This window comes from Acromyrmex echinatior, chromosome 1 (assembly GCF_024713525.1).
Source record: "Acromyrmex echinatior isolate Ae372 chromosome 1, ASM2471352v2, whole genome shotgun sequence".
Taxonomy (NCBI): domain Eukaryota; kingdom Metazoa; phylum Arthropoda; class Insecta; order Hymenoptera; family Formicidae; genus Acromyrmex; species Acromyrmex echinatior.
The window spans coordinates 9,538,439-9,561,354 of NC_141852.1; the positions used below are offsets into that span (position 1 = coordinate 9,538,439).

The following is a 22,916-nucleotide window of genomic DNA, read 5'->3' on the forward strand; positions in this document are numbered from 1 at the left end:
TCCAAATTCTAATTTTATTTGCTATTATTATATGTACAAATTTTATTTATCAAAATAAAACAGGGAAAAAATAATAAAATTTTTATTCATGCTTATATTAACTTAAAAAAAAACTTGAAAAAATGAAGCATACTTACGAGTCCGTAAGAGTGAAGCCATGATGGGAGTCATATACCCACATCGGTATTTGTTGTACGTATAATGTACTCTCATGACATTGATCAGTTACTCCGCTGCAGTAACACTCGATGCATCCATCAATGTTCTCGACGCGTAATCCGTATGTCGACGGGCGGCATCGATTACATTCTGGACCCTCGACGTTCCTCTTACACTCGCATCGACCGTCGACGCAAGAAGTACTGCGTGAACCAGCCTCGTTGCATCTGCATGGCTCAGGTCTCTGACTTCTATACGTGCAATCGTTCGGGGTGCCTCGAGTAGCGTCTCCTTCGTATCCCGGTTCACATAGTTCGCAGTACTCTCCCGTAGTATGATGAGCGCAATTCTGTCGACGTAAGGTATCAATTTTTGTATCAAATACTTCTGATTCCTTATCTACATATTTACATAGCCATATTTTTATAAAATTCTAATTAATTTCAGTTAAGTTTTTATATTTTTATATTTTATATCTTTATACCAAATATATAAAATTGCATTTTGGAAAAATATTGTATTTAAATTAAGCAGTTACCAATATAGCTATTTTAAGTCTAAACGATTAAACTTTTTCATTAAATTTAAATTAAAAAAAAAACAAAAGAATTTCATTAATTAAAACGTAACGTCGTCGCTCAATTAAAATTGTTTTTATTACCTCACAAGTGCCAGTTTCGGGATCGCATTGATTCGTGTGATTATTACAGTTGCACGGTTCGCAGATGCCTAAGTAGAGACCTTCAATGGCCCGGGTGTAACCAACGTCGCAATCCTCGCATGAAAGTCCTCTGTAGCCAGCGGGGCAAGTACATTCTTCAACCTCGACTGCACGAGCTTTACCTGTGTTATATTTTTCGGCGGTGTCCAAAGACACGAAGGAGAGCCTGAAGCATACATAATGCTCTTGCTCAATCACGATAATTAAAAAATTTTTTAAAGCATTCTTGTTTTAAAATGTCGGAAATTTATATATTATCTATTTTATAAACATTTTTAAAGAGTTCGAAATGTTTCTTTCGGATAATTCTTCTAAAAAGCTTAAATAGCTTTTTTAAATAGTCGTTAAATAGTCGTTTTTTCTTTATTGTTATCACTTAATTGTGAATATAGGATATTCACAATTAAGTGATAGAATATAAGATTAAAAATCAAGAATGCATAAAGTACTTACGCAGCTTCGTCTGTATGCGTCGTATAAGTGGCTTTGATTCTGATGGCTCGTACATCCGCTAAAGCCATTAGAAGATGCTCCCTATCCGCTTGAGTTCCATCATTACGTTGCCAATATTGCTCGAGCAATGGTACGGTGAATGATTGCTGAGAGTTAGGCTCGGGAGATTCGCGGGAATAGTAAAGCAAGTTGATGTCGTTAGCCTGTATACATTTTAAATTAATCTGTTATATCTTCATCGTCAAGTACGCTGATTAAGACTCACGAATGTGCACTCACGCTAATGAGTTCGACGTCCGCAGCGTTGTTCCTTGAACTTTGACCGCCTGGAGAAGGCACATATCTGACAGTGTACTTGAGATTACCACCGTAAGATGTTATTTGATCTCCTAAGAAAATGCTGGGCAATTGCCAGTAGTAGACGTCGTTGTTACCACGATTGGGAAACTCGCTATAAACTATTTCTCGGTTAATGGTGTTTAGATGAATTCCTTCTACAATGTCTGGTGTGTCGGTGCTCTTGGATTCGATCAAAGAGAAACTTCGAATCGAGTTGGTAAACGATACACGAATCTGCAAAGTGCAAATGATAGATTTAAGTTTTTATTTTAATCAAGATAACTTATATTTCTATAGAAGTTGTACAAAATAGTACACAACATTTTGTTTTGTGCATTAACTTTATATAATGAAATATAAAATCTCGCTTATATACACAATTTCTCATGTTGGAAAGATTAAATCATGCGATAACGTCAAAATGATGTTAAAAAAATTTTAATTAATTGAAAAGTGATTTTTTTAAGTAATTTTTTGAAGCTATTTTAATGTCATTTTTTGATCATTATTTGTATTCTGTTTGAGATCTATATGACAAAGATGGAAATAGACACTATATATTATATCTTCATCGTACCTCGTTCCTGTACCAGTTAGAGGAGACGCATCTGTTGGTGATGCCCATGCAGAAGCAAGCTATGCATCCAAATTGGTTTGTCGAGGCCAGATTAAAGGTATTCGCCTTACATTGGTTGCAAGTGAGACCCGTTGCATATTGCTAAAAAAAGAAATATTAGAGAATAGACGATGGTTTTCGATCGAGACATTGTACCTCATTTTTATTCTAAATCTTGATTTACATACATTTTTATATATAGAAAGACTATAAAATATACTTACATTTTTAAAGTTAAAAAAATCCACAGAAGATGGATGCAAGAATAATAATAAAATCGTTATGCGAGGAAATTGCGCAATTTATTTCGCATAAATTTTTTGATAAAACAATTTTAATCTTTTTTGGAGATTATAGTCGAAAAAAAATGCATGATTTCTGAGACATTCTGTGCAAAATTATGCGTAATAGCAGCGATTATCATCGATATACCTTGCAATGACATTTTCCGGTATGTGGATCGGCGTTAGGACTAAGACTGCCGTTAGGATCACATTGCTGAACCAGAACGCACATATCTCCAGGAATAAGAGGATTCCCTTGATAACCAGTGGCACACTGCTCGCACCTGCGTCCAACGTAGCCAGAAGGACAATCACACGTGGGTTGGCCGTCAGAGCCAAGATGACACGTGCGAGCGAATCTATTTATAATATGATAAATTATCAAAGTGTTTTGAATTGAAATATCAAATAATGGCAAATTTAATTGTCTTACTGATTCGATGGGTTGGTAAGTGGGCAAGGACAAATCTGGCAAGGGATGTTTCTTGAAGGATCGCCATAATATCCCGGAGGACACGGTGGTTCATCTCTGTAACATTGGCCAAGCCATGGTCCGCTTTCGCGTCTCAGATAACCAGGTGCGCAATGCTCGCAAGATAGACCAGTGTATCCTTGAAGATAATTCAGATAATAACACAAATAGAACTTTATACACAAATACTTGATTGATCATTGAAGAAATACGTACCTGTAGGACACTGACATTCCTCGACGAAAGACGCGGATCCTAGGCCAGTATTTCGCGTATCAGCGGTGTCCATAATAATATTAGTGAGACGAACGTCTAGTTGCGGAGAGTCGTCGTATTTCACTCTGCAACATATTGAACGTATTAAAAAAAAAATATTATTCTAATATATTTTATGATCAAGATTCTGGACTCAATGCCTACTTTATTAGAATATTGTCAACGTTTGCCAACGCCATCATGATTTCCTCCCTGGAAGCTAGAACTTCGCTTCTTCCTTGTTGCTTGTACCACTCGCCATAGAAGAATCTGACTGATCTCTCGTTCTCGTAATCCGGTATTGGTTCCTCACCTTTGTGCACCAAGATGTAATTGTTGCCACTTAAGATGACGGAAGGGGCGTAGTTCGGTGTGCCGTTACCGCTGTGGCGAATTGAGTATTTTAGGTAGCCGCCGTAGGACTTCAATTGACTGCCGTGATAGTTCTCCGGCAGCGCAAAGTAGGGAATGTTGTAGACATTCAAATCATTACTGAAAGACTCTAACAGCTGAACACCGTCCCGGGCAAGCGGACGGATCTGGGATATCTGATTGCTAATGTCACCGTGGATTTTAATTGTCGGAATGGTCTCAACCGATACAATCTTGTAGCGGTCAAACGGCGGCGGGATCTGATAAGTGAAGAGATCGGCGCTGCGGCATTCGGTGGCGACGCCGAAGCAGAAGCATGAGATACACTCTTCAGCAGTCTTCGCTTCGGAATTGAATTTGCCTTTAGGACAGATATTGCCATTTTCCTTCACGACAACGATGGCATCTGGCACGGCGAAGACGAAGCCTCCGACGTTCAACGCCTCACACGAGTATGCGCCTTGGTCCTCTATTTGTATGTCTGGACATGTTAGTGTACCCGTTCCGTTGGTAGACACGGTTGTGCATTTCGCGGGGATGTGTCCCCAATTGAGACGCCAGTTGATTTCTGGTATCGGAACACCAATTGCTGTACAAGTGAGGACCAACAAGTCGCCCGGCATGAGAACGACCATCGGCGGTGGAGGTTTCACGATGTAAACGGGAGCTGAAGGGAAAAGAAATTATATATAGACTTAATTTAATATTCAGTAAGTAAACTGTCCGCAGAATGATAGCAGATTGACAATTTGATTAGAAAAATGCAGCAGATTCGGTACCATCTTGTGTTCTATTGGCACAGCCTGTAAACATAACTTGACGCAAATTGGCAGCAGAAATCGAACAGAATCTATCAAATGCAGATTTTGTTTGCTTTCTGCTATCAATTTTGTGGCATTCTATCGTCAGCATCTAATGTAACAAATTCTGCATCAAATTTGTAATTTTCCTATAACATTTACCAGACAATTTATAAAATCTGTTCAAGCAGATTTGGATTGCATTTTGTTATTCGTTGCAAGAACTGAAGAAAATTTATAGTATACATAACGTGAACTGTAAATTTTCGGTACTCGTAATGAATAATGGAACGCAGCAGTCTTGGCTGACTGGTTACAGTGGCCAACAATAATGATATTTCATTGTATTGTTATCAGTGAGGCAGAAGATTCTTTCATTATTATAGAAAAGATAAAATTTAAATTTAACTTCCATATAGAAACGTCAAGATAGTAAAATGTTTTAAAATGTAATGTAAAATGTACGATAAATAATAATTTCGACTGTTTCTTGAACATTATATAACTACTATTTAACGAAGATTGTCAGACGATCTGTAACAAAATATTGATGCTTGGCGCTCATGAAATTCCTATCGTTACTGACAGCATCCAACTTCATCGCTGCCGTCCAAGCAGTCGCGCTCCATGTCGCAGTGGTAGCTTTTCGGGATGCACTGTTTATTGCTGCTGCAGGCGAACTCGTTGTAACGGCACGGAGATCCCGGGGGAGACGGCGCGCAGTTCTCCTCGTCGCTGTTGTCCGCGCAGTCCTTGTCGCCGTCGCAACGCCACAACTTGCTGACGCACTGCTTATTATTGCAGCGAAACTCGTTGGGCTCACATCCGTGCGGACCTGTCGAAACGGACATACGAAGCGTTCGCGTGAAATTTTCACCATAAAGTATGAATGCTGAATATATCCAGCTTTTCGCTGATGCCTATCATACTTACTGCACCGCATCTCGTCGGATCCATCGGTGCAATCGAATTTACCATCGCAAACGTACGATTTTGGAATACAATCGCCGTTGCTGCAGGTAGCTTGATCGTACTGGCACACTTGTGGTGGTCTGGTGGCCGGTTGTTCAACTGCATGTAATCAATTTGGTATTACGCGATTTTCAGTCATTAAAACGCGAATTTTAAATTTATTAAGATAACTGCGCCTAAAATGGCTTATTGTTAGTACTCAATATGGCTTACTTGCTGTTTATAGACAGTTATACACCTTTACCGAAATTTACTAAAAGGTAGGTATAGTGATTAATTATTTATTTTGAGTATTAATTACTCATTTTAAATAGTACTTTTAATACTCAAAATAACTAATTTCTATAGAATAAGATTTAACTATTATTAGAACTTATTCTAATTAACTTATTTTAAGATTTTAAACTTATTTTACTATTCATGCCTTTACAGAAATCCAATTTAGTACTGGTCAATTTAATACTAGAAGTTGCTTATTTTTAGTATATTAAAAGCACTGAATAATTCAATACTTTTAAATGGCTAGTTAAATCTTCACTGCACCTTAAACATTGAAAACATTATCTCTTATTTTTAATTAATATTTAAAAAAGTTTTCAATATTGGATTCAGTAAAAATCGATTTGCTTAAGTAAGCCATAGTAGATAAAGTTATTAGTGTTTCTCGTGACTGTATCTTATCGCAAATAAATTCTTCGATCATAGCTGTAAATCAGAGAGGCATAATAATGAACGTACATTTCTCGACAGTAAGAACGACGGTCACTTGACGACCGGAGGTGGACGGTGGATAACCCAAGGCTTCGCAGATGTAGGTTCCAGCGTGTTCAAGTTGAATGTTGGGTATCTCCAGGCGACCATTGATGTCTCGGCTGCCGGGTGGCAGAGGAAGGCCGTTGCCGCGAATCCAACGTACTCTGGCACGTAGAAGACCCTCGTCACGGCATTGGAACACGACCTCGCGACCTGGTTGGAACGGTTTTACATGATATAAATTCTGTTCAAGTTTCGAGAGATTGCACCTTTACGGATCATTACGCTCGCGGTACGTCAAATGTCCCGTCAGTAAGTGATCGGTAAGCAAGCGGACTTCCCCGTTTCTTAAATTGAGACGATATTGACGATGTGTTAGTTCAATTCACGTGCAACACTTTAGTTTTTTTTAATCATGTTATTCAAAACGCTGCTTGTATGTAGACAGCAAAAAATTTTATATAAGTCATTCGGCGTAAAATTGAGATTTTTTTAAAGAAAAGTTAGTGTCAAAAGAGTTTTTATTATAAATAAAATATATAGGTATATGAGAATCAGGATTAGACACTGGTAGTGGAAGATTTTATACATTATAATTTTAGCCAAAATTTGCATTCTAGTTCAAATTTTGAACGACATTAACTATCATGCATGATTAAAATTTGCAAGCATGGTTTCAAACGATATTACTAATGAAATTTTCGGTTATTGATTTAAATATAAAAATTTTTTACAAATAAATATGATTTTTACAAATTAATATGATTACAATATGTGTACATCAGGGAAAGAAAACGTCAAATTTTAAAATATATTTAATGTTATAATTAGAAAATTTATTGGAAGTTTTAAAGATCGATTCTATTGCTTATTTTGCCCCAAGAAAAGTTTGCAACAGAAAATCATAAAAAGCGAGATACATAAACATAATGTACAGACACTTGTAACTCATAACTGAAATACGTATTTCAAATCTTGCACATCTAATAATTCATGAAAATTATTTTAGCTCACAGCGTGATTTATAGCTTATATTTTTTGAAAAGTCTTACCTATTCTCGCCGGATCTGGCCAAGGCAAGAAAAAAATAACAAACATATTCATTAATTAATTTTCTTTTGGAATACCCTAATTCGTTGGTAACGCAGCACTTGTTGCTTATTATTAATGTCTTATCTTGTATGTTAATTTTTTCTAATTTAAATAATTAAGATGTTCAATTGACTACTTTAGTTAGATGATATAACTACGCAAAAATTGAAATGCAACAAATGCATATACAACATTTCATCAAATCCGTACACGGTAATAAGAATAGAATACTTACTTTCTTTAATCACTTGTTCACTGGGATACGTCTTCAGTCTAAGGTCAGATGTTTCATGGGTATCTGCGCACGAATAAAAATAATAAGTTAACAATAAATAATAATAAAAGCATTAACAATCATTATTAATGATTAATAAATGTATGTACAGAATAAACGTTAAATTATCAATTTTGTTAATTCGAGATTTTTACCCGGCACCTTTCTGCATTTTTTATTTACGAGGAAATGCAATCTTATATTTTAGTTCAGTTATTAATTTTTTTTTTTTTTTAGGAAATATGATATAAAGTGTGATGTCTATTTCTACGATGTATCATTACAAAAAATCGAGAGAGCTCACAGTACTCCTCGTATGATTTATCATAAAATAGATATTTGTTATTCTCAGATTAAAAGTGTGTACATTATCGGGTAAAGGCGGAATTGCAATTTAAATGATGGAAATACAATACAGACTCATTTGCTTGTATCCCATTCGCTGAAAAACGGGAATAATAAATACCTTTTAGTGTTACATAAAACATTACAGTATTATGTTACAGCAGATATTATGTTACGGTGTCATGGATATTTACAAGGTATTATTGATTAGCGCATGGCGTGTTATCGGCCAGTCGTGCGGTCCCCTTTCCCGAAGGCGGCTCCGGATGACTAACTACAGGAGAGACTCACAATTATCATAACTGCAATCCATCTCATCGGACATATCTCTAGGACAGTCGAGCCTTTTGTCGCACCGCCGATGCAGCGGAATGCAATGACCGTCATTGCACGTCCATTCATGCGCGCTGCACCTACTGTGATTTCTTTGCATAGCTCTATAGTGACAATCCAACTCGTCACTATCATCGTACGGGCAATCAATTCGGCGATCACAACGTTGATGTTGAGGTATACAATCGCCGCTCTTGCACCTCCATTCCTCGTGCGAGCATACCGCTTCGCGATCTTTAGTTTCGTCGTTAAATATGTATCATTATGCTGCGTTTTCGCAGAATCGCTTAAATTGATTAGGCGAGAAAGTCAGGAAGTCGCGTTATCAATTATAGTTTTAGCTACTAATATAAAGATTCGAAGTAGACTCGCGACTCTATCGATCTCGTCTAGTTCATTTTACTACCAATTTAATGCGTGATTTATATGAGAATTGCTGCAGAATTAAATATATATGTATTATTGACTCACCGCAATTTTGTTCATCGGACCCATCTCGGCATTCTGGAATTCCGTTACAGATGGAGGATAATGGAACGCATCTTCTATCCGAAATGCACATATATTGATCCGCGGCACATTGACCTGGTGTTGGCTTTGGCGGTTCTAATAAAGCAAAAGTAAATATAAGAGAGAATTTAATTAGATTAAAAATAAATAGGATTTAAGAAATTAAGGAATTGTGTCGTTTCACAGACTGCAACTTTGCATTTATAAATTACTCCGAAGTTACGTATTGTATTAATCTATGTCGGCTATACAATTTTTTTTTTTTATTACTTGTTAGTTATTTTTTAATTAGTGCGTTATGTTGCTGATTAAGTGATTACTCCTTTATACTCACCGCATTCCTCCGGCTCGTCGGAACCATCGGAGCACTCGATGAACCCGTTGCATCTCTGATCGGCGCGGATGCAATCTCCATTGGCGCACTGGAACTGGTCCCGAGTGCATCCTAAAATAAGAGCTTGCATTGTACGTTAACGAGACAACCGTGAGTCATTGATCCGTTAAAGAAACGATATAGATGAGACACAGATACATGTAAAATGTCAGCCATGGAGCCATCATATGTCCGTTACAATCTAAACAATGATCTAACGCCGAAATATAAATACGATGAAGGTAAAGATTTTATTACCTAGAAAAGACTGTTAAATATAATCTAGAACAGAGCTGTCTGACTGATTATGCGTTCCTTTTCTCGTTTGTCTCGCCTCTTTTCACCGGCATGTCACCAATTTAGACAGCTTTGGTCTAGAATCTAGATCAAATATATCGGAAATCAGTTCATATAGCACAAAATCAGTGAACTAATTTAACGTATTTTCACGAGAGAGAATAACGTGACAATAATAAAAAGTATCATAAATGATATAAATAATTTTTCAATTATTTATGCTATATGCATTGATTGTCATCTACGAACACTTAAATATAATTCATCATTCAATATAACTTTTATAGATTCAGGAGGAAAGACATTTATAATACCTTAATTTTTATGCATGATTTTGTCAATTTCGATCAGCGATATACTGATGCTGTTAATAAATAGATCGTATATCGACTTTTTAAAGTATTTTTCCTTCCGAAATGTAATGCACAAAAATGTATAGGTAAAATTGTACTTTCCTCGTGCTATGCATGCCAAATAGGATGTATGCCAAACGTTCTACCTACGAGAAAAATAAACGATCTAAATTTTACGTCAGGCAGAGATGCACTATTATTTATAAAAATGCGCCGGGTAATATATATAAGACTGCGATTATAAATTTTAGAAATATAATCAAGTCTCTACTGGAACAACCTACACATCTTCTATTCAGCTGCTAACACAGATTGGCAGAAAAGAACAGATCTAAGAGAATCTGGTGTTTTCAATGATATTACAGAATATTATTTTATCGCGGATAAAAACTTTGATGTTATTCAAAAGAGCAGAATAAAAATTTAAAATAATATAACTTTCCACCTAAACAATTCGTAAAGAAATATTATAGTAATTTATTCAAAAAATAAACAATATTGAAAAAAATATTTATTAAAGACTAAAAATTAATTAAAATCAATTTTAATAAAGAGGGAAAACAAGGGAGAGAATAGTAGGACAATAATACTGAAGAATACTGTAAATAATTATTAAAAAGAATATAAAAAATTAATTTTCTTTTCACGTAAAATTTTTAACGTTATTTACACGGTAGTAATATTAATGTGAATTCGTAAATACACGAAGAATTATTCGTATGTTGAGACATTGACGTACGAACAACTTCTCGATAGTTACGAAATTACTCAATGAATCATCGGGGTGAGAATGAAAGCGCGCGAGACTTCGATGCGGGGTGCGTGCGTGTCACCAGATTTTCGAGATCTACAAATAATCTAACCGAAGCAGTACTGTTCGTCGGTAAAGTCGCGGCAATCGTAGAAATGGTCGCAGTGGTGGGTTTCGGGGATGCAAGTGCCGTCGGCGCAAACAAAATCATCCGGAGCACAACTCCTCGGCGTGCTCAGATTTGTCGGCGGCACATCAATATTTGCATCTGTGTCTGGGCTGTAAGCCTTGTTATCCGGATTCACACCGGCTATCACCTCCGGCGTCTCTGGACGCCCCTTCGAGGAGACACTATCCGAGGCGTCTACACCTAGAAGTAACTCAATCTGAGCTGCGGTGTTTCTCGTAGATGTGTCGGAAGATGTATTGGCGACGCGGCCGCAACAGATATACGCCTCGAAAATCTCGAGGAAAAGCCTTCTTCTTGTCCGATGACCGTACGCATAATCAGGACTTAAAGCGAGTCCGGATGTAATAAAGTAAACCTGAGACACAAATAGGCGTTTGTGCCTTCATTCATATTCCAAGTATCATCTTCCGTCGGAACTCAATCTTAGAAGTAAGATTTATTTAGACTAACGATTTTGAGAGACGGCAAGATTATTGACGGCTTAAGGAGCTTTAGTATAATAATCACTTAGTAATAATAATCATTTGCTCATTGCGCAAAATACAGTAGAGGTGGGATTAAATTTTATATCTCGTCTACAAAAGTCTTTATTCATTCAATTCATAATGATGACGTAAGATTATAAGTTAAATTAAGTTTGCGTCCTCGAATCGTGCTCCCAATGTCTTTTAAGTCCTGGCTATGAATACGTTCCGAAGGCTACATCGTATCGATATGATACGATGATGAATTAACCAACGAGGGAGAATTCTGTATCCATCTTCTGAATATTTTATCAATAAGGATCATTTCCTCGAACCTAAATTAACGCAGCTCTTTACGAAAGAAGACAACGCAGGAATATCGCGAGTGACGATTCCACAAATTTAACTTACCTCGACGGCAGTTTATCTCGTCTTCGTCGTGCGGACAATCCGCACGTCCATCGCATACTGCAGTTGAAGGTATGCAGCTGCCATCGCTGCAGATGAAGCTACCCTCGTGGCATTCGTGACCTGAACTGCCAGTTTCTCCGCTCTCCGCTGCAAAATGAAGCGACACGCGTTTATCAAAGTTGCACTTATTGAATACAAAATTCGTTAAATAAACGAAAAAAAATTTCTTTAACTTTCTGGAGATACTTTAACTTGACGTCAAAATCTGTAATACAGTTAATGAAGCAGGTCTGTAAGACCCATTTAATTTATGTTAATTAAAAGATCCTAATCTAGAAATCAAAGAACATAAATTACATAAAATATATAATTTTTATATTAAAAAAAATGAATACTATTTTGATAAGAAAGTATATTTTAATAAAATATAATTCAAATTTGCAGATAAAACAATTAAATTGTTTAACATTTTTCACAAAAAGATTTATAATTGAGTGTATGTTCAATAGGCCTACCGTTAATTCCAGAGGTTAAATATCTTTTTAATGAAAAATCTTAATTAACTCTTAGTACACGATTTTCCGGCTTTTTATTACAATAGGTCGTTCAAGTATATTAAATTATATATTATCAAGTAATTCTTAAATATACTTTAATATCTTCAGAGAATATTTATAAGCATATTTAAAAAAATTGTATATAAATGTTAACTAATAACTAATTATTTGGTGCACCTAATATTTTAAAGAAAAGAAATGTGCAGGACACAGATGATCTAATTGTATGTACTAAGTGTTACACTCCAAGTTATAAAATACACATATATTTTACTTCAAAATATCCTCATAACAGGGCATAGAATGTTTTGTAATCTTTGAATATCGAATAGAACTTTCGGTGAAACAGCAGAAAATATATCCAAAGATATCCTTACGGCAATTTCGTTCGTCACTAGCGTCATGGCAGTCGATATTGTGGTCGCAGAAGAAGTTCTTATTGATACAGACGCCATTGTCGCAGGGTAGTTGACCGTCGGGGCATTCTGCAAAAACCAATCAACTCCGTTGAATGGCAAATAAAGGCAGGAGGGATACAAACGATACGACGAAGATTCTTTGTACATGTGAGCGGTACGAAGCGTCAATGTGCACGTTTGTCTAATAACGATCGTTCGCGAGCGTCTATTCTACTTTCACCAGGTCATTAAGTGCAGAGGTCGCGAAGAATATCCTCGTATGAGCCGGAAAAAAATTGCGAACGGCTTCGATGTGTGTGCAGTGCAACTCTCACCCTTGCACGAAGAAATTAGATGCGCGAGGCTGACCAAGTGCCTTCGATAATTATCGATCGATAAAGAGTCCCGCGAGAGGTGCTTCCTCTTGCGATGGACGAAGGGCGATAAAAGTACGTCAGCCTCGTCAAATAAGTATCGTGCACATTGCCGCGTGCCGTATTATCTCAAGAAACATGGAGACGACGACGCGATGCCGCGTGCACGCATCACCTCGGGTGATCAAACGGTGACCGAAAAAGAAAATTATTTAAATGATGATAGTTTTCGGTCTATAATTTCGTGCCATTTCGCTAAACCGTATCATAATCTGAGAAATTTATAATAATAACCCCGCGTATAAATGTCGCTTCATTTTATATTAAATCAGTTTTACTTGAACGTTTTCATGGGTGGAAAACATATGGTGTTTTTTTTTTATATATTAATAAACTGGCTAAACTTAGTTTCTCAAACGTTGGAGAGGACCATCGTGTAAAACCTGACATTTGCAAAAGTTCGTGTTACGTCAGTCGCGAGCTTTTACGCGCTGTACGCAACAGCAGAGCGCGGTTTGTGCACGCGTCAGCGCGCGGCGTGGAAAATTGCGGAGACGTAAATAACCGGAGGTAAAAGGGTATCAGAGAAACGTATATATATATATATATATATATATATATATATACAATTTGTATACACTGATATAAATATAAATATATATATAAATATATATAAATATATATATACACAAGTATAGATGCGCAATTCAAAGATCAGGCAACCTGTGCTGAAAATAGACGGATAGATGTAAATAGACGTACAGATAGACAAGTAGAAAGACAGAAAGAAGAATAGGTAGAGTTAGTTTCGATCCCATCCATAATCGATGCAAAATGCATGTCAAGAAGTCAGAGCGCGTAATCAAGATGTATGTTATGTACGCAAGTATGTTATTGAGTATCCAATATTCAAGATCGCAAGGCACAAACAGCTATAAGAATCAAGACACAGTGAAATATAGGAGTGATCAGTAAATGTAAGAAATATAATAAGAATGAATCAGTCGTTTCTTAATCATCATCTTATTCTTTATATCTCATTGTGTCTGACGCTAAAATGTAACAAGATACATATATATAATGCTAAAACATAGAAAGAGAAATCATTGATCACATATGAGAAGAGACGAATCGAAAGGAATTAATTCGGGAATTCATTTCGAGAAATTTTACGAATCTCCAAACTCTCTCTCTCTCTCTCTTTCTGAGAAACGGGATTTGACTTTATTACTGAATTCCTGTGTTCTTGTTTCCCTCTTTATTCTATTTTAGCTTATATTTAAAGCGCCGTTTATGATATGGCTTCTTATTTCCATTGAATATTATATGAATAATCATTTCCATTTCATCACTTTAATTAATAACAATATAGAAAACGAATAAATCTCTGATATTCACGTTTGACAATCATACTTTATAACATTGTTAATCTCTGAGAGACATAAATATTATACAATAATCACTGATTATAACATCAATTTTAGATCAAGTTTGACTATAGGATGTGGCACATAAATACATGGACAGATTAAAAAGATGAGTTACTGTTAATAAAAACGATTCGAAGTATTCAAAATTGAATGAATATTATATAAAATATAATTTAGGCTAATTTTATTTTATGTGTCCACTTGTTTGATTCGAATTGTACTGAGGATGACTCAAATTATTGGGGTCGAAACGTTTACTTACGATTGAACACACGTAATTTACACATTAAAAACCAGTGTCGGCTCGTATTGGCTCGTATCAATTACTTTCTTATTCATTTAATTAATAAATTATTAACAGAGAATGAGGAAGAAGTTCAAACACTTCGAAAGCTCCCGAGTTTGGCGATCAAGTTTCGAGAATGAATTCCCTCGAATTGATTTTGATTCATCTATCTTTGACAGGGTGGTCCCGGGGTGACTACGGCAAGTGGAGCCGCGACACGTCGGTATTCGAGTTAATGGTCAGTCAACGTCCGGCTAAAACGTGCTCAAACGGTCGATACAGGACGACGAAATGAGATTAACAGCTTCCGCGTACGTGTGTACGCGTCCGTGCACCCGTATTAGTTACACAGCCTCTTAATTGCCAACTTGAACACCGACGTGCGCGCGAGAAGTCGTTCGAACGACTGCACCGTCGCCGTCGTCGCGCCCGTTGCAGTTGCTGTCGCTGCAGTTACAGCTGCAAAGTCCCTGCGTAGCCGTTTATTAACGTTCTGCACAATCGACATTCCGCATAAGATACGGAGAAGTCGCTCGTATATGACGTCCCAGGAACACATCGAGTCAAGAAAAAGTCATAGTGACTTTATTTCAACATCATGAAAGTAATATAATGATTTTTGATTACAATATTTGATTGTTTATTAACATTAAGAATCAAAATAAAGTGATTTTAATTTTTTATTGACTTCTGTATGTTTCTTGGAGCTGTCTTAGAAAATCGGCTAATCTTAAATAGATTTCGCATGCTGCATTGCTACATCTTTCACCTTACGTCTTGTCTTACCGCGCAAGCAAAACAATGCGAAAGATGGAATACGCAAAGTACCCTTTGATACAAAGTCTGCGATTTTTGTTTCGCGAAAATGCACGCGGGAGTAGAAAAGCCAATTTCGAGAAAAAAAAGTTGACAAACGTATTAAGATAAAGAAAAACGAAATAAAGATTTGAAATAAAAATAAGATCAAGTGTCAAGAAATAAAGAAATGTCGCGGCACTTGATCCTGCATCTATTTCAAATCTTTAAACACTGAAACACACACATCATGAGCACTTTTTTAGTTAACACACGATGAAGTCACGCAAAATTAATTCATGAAATGAATTAGCAATTAGTTGCATTCATTCACTGTTAATTCGCTAAGAATTTAAGTATCATATGCTCATAACAAGAATACCATATGTCGCAGAAAATATTATGACCCATAATGAAAATGCTGATAGAGAAAAGAGTTTCAGGAAGTCAATCATCTAATTTATTTTTCCCTAGAGCAAGAACATGAAAAATAATAATTTTTATGTATATATATATATATATATATACATACAAAAAATTTTCATTTTTTACGTTTCCACTCTGAAGAAAAAGTGGCATGATTAACCCTCAGAGGGCAAAAGAAAAAGTAGAATAATGTTATAGAGAAAGATTAGAATAAATAAGCGCACGGAAAAAAGTTATCGTTTTAATTGATACATTTTATAAAAGTCTTTATTTATGCTAATATATATATAAAATCTTATTGATTAATTGTTAAATTAACGATAAGCTTTCTTAGTGCGGACTATTATCGACATAAATAATGCGCTAAGAAGGACACAGACCTAAGTTACAAAATGCAAATATCCAATGTGACTAAAAAGAAAAGAAAAGAAAAGTACAAAAAATTTTATAAGTAACTTGCTCTAATTCGTAATGCAATACTATCGACGATACTGCTATGTCATTCAAGTGAAAGCTAAAAAGCAGTACTTGTCGGAACTACTGTGTCAGTCGATTCTAGGTGTGTGGCTTAGGTCTATATCGTCCTCGGCATGTGAAATAAAGCTAAAAACTAAAAATCATTGTTACGAGAGCAATTGAACTCGTCGGAGCCGTCCAAGCAATGCGGCCGGCCATCGCAACGTCTCTTAATGTCGAGGCACACTCCATCGTTGCATCGAAACCACCCAGGTGGACATTCGGTTACTACAATAATTACCAAGTTCCATGTCGAGTATTATCGTGCATGCTATCCATACGGGAAGAATAAGGGAAAGAGAAAAAAAAATGGCCTTACCACCGCAGGATTCCGTATTTGTTCAAAATAATCAGACGTGTAAGGCTAAAGAAACGTGCTGCCATCGCACGTGAAATTCATTTTATTAACACTTGAGTAATCGCGGCGATATGTATGCAAATTTTTTTTATCTTTTAATTGCAATCGGCGCATATTACACAAGACGGGAACACCTGTTTTGACAGATATTGATTTTGTAATATATTCAGATTTCCCTTAGTAATCCTTTCCTCAAAAGAAAAAAAAATCTCTCTTATAAAATTAAATGCAATTCAATTGTATTTATTATTCAATTTAATTATTTTTAATTTACCTTCTCGAAGAGACTTCTATCGGTGATATTCAAACCAATAAACATCATGAGTAATAAAGTCTCTACGACTACTTAAGTGTTAAACAAACGTGGGGATGAATTATTATGCGTTTCTTATCATACACAATAGACGCTGCTTGTCACCCTTGTTAGTTGTATATTATTGTACTTTGCTGAGTACACCAGCCACTCTGCTCTAATAAGTTTCTAAGGCAAAGTATACAGTAGAACGATCAATCCTCATGTGAACCCATCGGGACATTCGCTCTTCTTGCATCGTCCAATTAATATTATCATGAGCTACTTACAGGAGCTTTTATCATGCGCTTCCAAATGTTCATACCGGTTATACTCCCAGAGAGACACGTGCGCCAACACTTACAACATAGACAAAATGCAACGTGTGACATGAAGCAACACATGCGAGAGTGATTCCTTTTGCAAAGAAAGAATGCGATGTCATATATGATAAAATCATTCCATGCATACGATGACTATTACAATTTCGATGTAGGTTGTTGAGATTTTAGTTTAATAACAAATACTTCCATATATTCTTGGTTCTAAGGAATCAATTTAGGATATATTGAGATTGGGAATAATGATTAACTTTCTATAATCATGCAGGCATTAAGATTAACAGGAAATATATTATTAGATAATTCAAACTTAAATTTTGTAACATGCTGCATAGATTAATATTACATTTAATTGAGTAAAAAGTTTTTCTAATTGAGGTATAGTCATTCGAGGATTCTAGCAAATTGAGAATAAATGGAAATTACGATATTCGTCTAAAAGCAGGTGTGTAATAATTTTGCAGCGTGCAACTGGCTAACAAGCAAGAGCAGTGAAAAGGCCATTTTTTTGGACGATTGTGGGCGTAAGCTGTCATATAATTACCACATAGATCCTCATCGGATCCGTCGGTGCACTGCGTTATTCCGTCGCACCTCTGGTTTTCCGGCAAGCATTCGCCACTGGCACACTTCCATTCGGCAGGTGTGCATACCCCTTTATGACACAGCATGTCAAAAGCTCCCGCAAAAAGCATTAGGGATTGGGGAATAGTAAGGAATCATCAATGGTATCATTATAATCGATTGTTAAGCATGTGTCATACCGTATAAGATTGATAAAAATTTCAGTAGGAATAAAAGTAGTTTAAATTAAATTCTCAAATCAAATTAAAGAAATATTTAATATATTGAAACTTTATATTAATACTTAAAAATAACTACAAATTTATAGATCTTCAATATGTAAAATTATTATAGTATTATTTAATATTATTAATAGTTATTAAAAATTTATGAATATTTGTGAGAATTGAGCTATCAGTAATGAACTTTTATTGAATTGTTGATGGTAAACATTGTATATATAAGTAGATATATCAAAGCATTTCAATAAAGAACTACATTACTACGTAAAAAATACTTAGTAAAATTTATCTGTTAGTGTTTTTCAATATACACATATTTACGACAACAATAACAAAATATAAACTGAAACAGAATTATTAATAAAAAAAAAAAATGTAATTTATCAAACTGATTTAGGACAATTTATCGAAAGAGCTTATTATAGAAAAAGAGATTTTTAGCGAATTACTATAAATAAACATATAAAAATGAAATAATAAATATACGTATAAAATTTTTTTATTTTATAAGCAAAAAAGAGATTTCCTCAGGCTTGTAAAATCAGAAACCGTTCGTCATCGTTAATATGAATACGCGGATGGAGGAAATCAGGAAACATTTGTCATCGTTAATACGAGTATGCGGAAAGGAAAGGAAGAGGATGGGCTGTGAGAACGAAGTGAAACCCTTACCACAGCCGCGCTCGTCGCTGCCGTCGAGACAGTCGAAGATATTGTCGCATTTACGTCGTAGAAGAACGCAACTGCCATCATCGCAGCGCATCTCTGTCCTCGGATCGCATTCTCTTCTGCGTTCGGGTGTCCAGCGTGGATCGGATGAGTCTGAGCGCACACATACACACAGGCACATTCAAGGGAAAAATCCGCAGCAAGGAAAATGAAGCATCGAGCAGCCAGAAATCAAATTTAAAGGTACACTTGCAGCGAGACGTAATGCATTTACTTTCTATCATACCATAATGCAACTGAGAATGATGCAATAGAAAACTAAAAAGAGAACACCAGTTTCGCAAGCAGAATCACAAACGTGGCTAAGATGTTGCATAAGAATACCCTGTTCATTCAGTTTCCCAAATTTTCTTCCCCTTCGTTTTTTACTGTCCTTTCGGCAATTAGCAGACTGTTGCCGGAAAAACACTAAAGTTTGCAGGGGAAAGAAACGTTCAAAGGCACTCCTATCCAACACCGTCGTCTGCATCCGAGCGTACAAGTTCGTGCGTAATGCAGCTACTTGTATATCAATGCATGGCGTATATATCCGCAGGCTGCTTTGTAACGCGACGATTTGCGGCGCGAACGGGCGAGAGTACCGTCGACGATCACCGTGAATCTTCCGTACGGGGGATTCGCGGGGTAATACGTTTCCGGTGTGTTCCGACCCTTCCGCACTCAGGTGGTACGATAAAATAGAGCCGTTGTCGAGAACATGGTTTGTTGAAAAATAGAAGAAAAAAAGAAAATAAAAAAAAAAGGAAGAGAGAGAGATGTACTTGTACATCTTCAATAAGTTGCCTCGATAAGTTTAGCAGTCGCGTCTCGTAAGTATAAATTTTCCCAGTGCGCGGTAAAACGAATGTTACAATGGCCGTCGGGGTCTTCGGAGAAGCAACAAGAGGCGGAATCGCTTTCTCGACCACGGTCGTAACGATTGATCGTGAGAAATGCACAATGAAATACAACCATCGTCGAGTGTGTATCCGCTCAGGCAGGTAGATCCACTTGTCCCGCGTAAATAAGAGTTCCTTAAGAGGATTCGACCGAAAGCAAACATTACGGACTTCGGACGAAGGTAGGCAACTTGTAACACTGCGAAGCTCGAAGATATTTTTCAAATCTCTCATTTTTATTGTTTAACGTCTAGCGGCGAATAAAACTGCATAGAGTACCGGCATGTATAAATAATTAAAATTAAATGCGTTTACGTTTAAATAGTTACGAATAAAAAATTATAGTTATTATAACGAATAATAAATTATTATATATATAAATAACTATTATATATATATATATATATATATATATATAACTATAATAAAAATATTCTTTTAGACAGACACGCGTTCGATTTTTGGTCTTCACAGAAATCTAATTGACCAATTTAATACTGAAAGGTAATAATTAATTATTTATTTAAAATACTAAAGTACTGAACAATAGTGCTTTTAATACTTAAAATAAATAGTTAATTACCGTCTTTCAGTATTGATCAGTATCGGATTTTCGTAAGGAAGAGCGATTCGATTTTAATGTTTTTCATATGATGAAATAAATTCATCAAATAATTCATTATCATTTTTTTGTTAACGGGGACGTTTCTATTGGGAAAAAGTCGATCGAAGGTTCCAATTATTTACAGATCTACCGAGATCGAATAGTGATAGCGGAACACGCTAGACGAGGTTGCACAAATGTATTATGAATGAAGCGATGGACACACTGAAAAAGGAGCGTACTGGTGGTAGGCGAAGTGGTGTGTGTAGTGTCGTTAGCGGACGGGGCGCAGTCCTCGTCGCTGTGATCTGGACAATCCGGATGGCCGTCGCACCTGTAGACGTCCTCGATGCACTTGTTCCCGGTGGCGCATTTGAACTGGTTAGGCGTGCATTCCCGCTCTGTATTTTGTTTTGTTCAGCGGACATATGCGCAAAGAACACATACATTTTTACACATATATACAATCACTCCGTGTACATATACATATACTATCTATATCGAAGCGGAAAGCGTGCCGCACACGCACACTCTCAGACTTCTCAGAGCGAGACGCTTTCGATCGTCAGTCTCGCTTTTTTTATCCACGAGCTTTCCTTTACTTAATTGATAGCTTCTGCTGTCTGTTGTCACATCACGAAAGCGAAAAAAGCTGCTTCTGAGTGTTATTTAGCAGTAATAATTTACGGGAGGGATTAGGGAGAATTGGAAATTATATTCGGCCTGCGCGCGTTTATAAAGCCGAGCTATATTCTATGTTGAGTCGGATGAAATGCTCGTGAAAAATAACCTGTCGTATTGGTTAATGCGAATTACAATGTTGCGTGCAATGCGCGAAAAATGTGTCGTGACGATAAGCGTAGCTTTCGTACGCGATCGACTATAGTTTTGCGGGAGATACACGATTATTAGCTTCACGTAAATATGTGTAATGGTCTGCTATTATGAGGTCGTTTGTCAGTCGACGAACGATTCCGGTATTTAGAATTAAACTTCGCAGAAAGAATCGTGGTCTCCATGCATATTCGATGTGTATTTTCGCAGTGAAATTCGATAGAAAACGCGAATCAAAAACGAATAAGAAAATATTTGAGTGAATTACATTTTATATGTTAAAATATTATATTACATTGTTACGTTTAACGTAATGATTGAATTTTCCTGTAATGATAATTATGTTACCTCATAAATTAATCGTAAGATATTGTATCAAAAAGTTTCATTATACATAAATTATAATCGAAATATTTGGCATTGTTCATATCTCTTACAGAAAATTTCGTAGGGTATTTATAGGAATGCGTCAAGGATAATGTAATAAGTTATTTACACAACTACATAATAGATGTACTTATATACAGAGGCTAATTTAAACGCAGATTTCGCCTTCAGGCGTTTTTGTTTTACTACTTACTATTATTTTTATTTCTAATTTAATTATAAATAGTACAGTTACCAAAACAACGCTTACGATAATTAATATTTTACTTGAAAAATTTCTATGTACATAAAAACTAATTTATTAATTGAAATATATTTACCACTCGAATAATCGAAATCTGCGATTAACATTGTCGGCTCTGGTCACGTTAGCGTTGGATCCGAATTTAAGCTCTAATTAGCGTCTAACCAACACGGAACAAGTCCGTGATTAGATTCAACGAGGGAAATCATTAAGCGATTGATTCAATGGCAAGCGTTATATAAGGTGCAAGCTAAGCAGGGTTTCGAAAAAAAAACAGTGTAAAGAAAGAGAGAAAGAATTAGGTGAATCGTAACTTTCTTGCTTTTGAATCAGATAATGCATCATTTTAATCGTCAATGGAATGACTTGATCACTTGATGAACTTGTTGTCAATATAATACAGAATATAATTATGGAATAATAAAGTGTTCTCTGAATATCTCTCAAGGCATTTTTCATAATTAAGGAAATATCACGTTAATAGGAATAAAAACATTAATAAAATCGATTATTCGTTACTTTCAACGGTATTTTGCAAAACATTTTGTTCAAACCGTCTATCAATTCGAATGCCATAACAGTGCGAATAAATAATTCGCACCAATTATTCGAAATCAATTTCTGTACGTTTGTAGTTAAAATTCCATCGCGTCACTTGTTATTGTACGCGTAACGATACCGATAAAACGCAACAAAAATATTATGTTTCACTTCCAAAACTTTTTTTTTTTTTTTTAAGCTCGAGTTGCATTAAATGTCAAAATAACATTTATTGATATTATGCCAAGTCATCCATGCACTTGTCTTCTTTTTTTTTATTCGGTCTCTCCCTCTCTCTCTCTCTCTCTTTCTCTTTTAATACCGAATAGCGTGAAAGGTATACATGGTTATGTACCGCAATAAAGCTCGTCTTCTGCCCTGAGGCAGTCGTCGAATCCGTCACAGACTGAGCTCTTCGATATGCAAGAGCCATCCTCGCAGGTGAAGTCCGTGGAAGGGCACGGGGCCAAACCTACAGAGTGCCATCGGCAAAAAACAAAGATCCTCCTGTTCAACGCTCGCATCTCGCATT

General features: G+C 36.1%; 1 protein-coding gene across 5 annotated transcripts in view; it reads right to left on the reverse strand.

The window, feature by feature from the left end:
• trol (terribly reduced optic lobes) overlaps positions 1-22,916 on the reverse strand; it is a 197,604-nt gene that overhangs the window by 20,581 nt on the left and 154,107 nt on the right. The window contains exons 16-40 of one of the 5 annotated variants that reach the window (XM_087409407.1): positions 22,740-22,856; positions 20,622-20,780; positions 18,841-18,990; positions 17,907-18,017; positions 16,483-16,599; positions 12,524-12,631; positions 11,590-11,736; positions 10,637-10,894; positions 9,085-9,195; positions 8,712-8,846; positions 8,199-8,474; positions 7,524-7,586; positions 7,249-7,263; positions 6,182-6,409; positions 5,405-5,542; positions 5,058-5,306; positions 3,465-4,338; positions 3,261-3,385; positions 3,006-3,183; positions 2,721-2,931; positions 2,250-2,390; positions 1,613-1,906; positions 1,334-1,536; positions 821-1,046; positions 138-508 (exon numbers count right to left, since the gene is read on the reverse strand). In XM_087409407.1, the coding sequence (XP_087265533.1) occupies positions 138-508; positions 821-1,046; positions 1,334-1,536; positions 1,613-1,906; positions 2,250-2,390; positions 2,721-2,931; positions 3,006-3,183; positions 3,261-3,385; positions 3,465-4,338; positions 5,058-5,306; positions 5,405-5,542; positions 6,182-6,409; positions 7,249-7,263; positions 7,524-7,586; positions 8,199-8,474; positions 8,712-8,846; positions 9,085-9,195; positions 10,637-10,894; positions 11,590-11,736; positions 12,524-12,631; positions 16,483-16,599; positions 17,907-18,017; positions 18,841-18,990; positions 20,622-20,780; positions 22,740-22,856 (5,005 nt within the window). The remainder of the gene's footprint in view (positions 1-137; positions 509-820; positions 1,047-1,333; positions 1,537-1,612; positions 1,907-2,249; positions 2,391-2,720; positions 2,932-3,005; positions 3,184-3,260; positions 3,386-3,464; positions 4,339-5,057; positions 5,307-5,404; positions 5,543-6,181; positions 6,410-7,248; positions 7,264-7,523; positions 7,587-8,198; positions 8,475-8,711; positions 8,847-9,084; positions 9,196-10,636; positions 10,895-11,589; positions 11,737-12,523; positions 12,632-16,482; positions 16,600-17,906; positions 18,018-18,840; positions 18,991-20,621; positions 20,781-22,739; positions 22,857-22,916) is intronic. The other 4 variants (XM_087409402.1, XM_087409392.1, XM_087409394.1 and 1 more) reach the window with 4 other exon arrangements.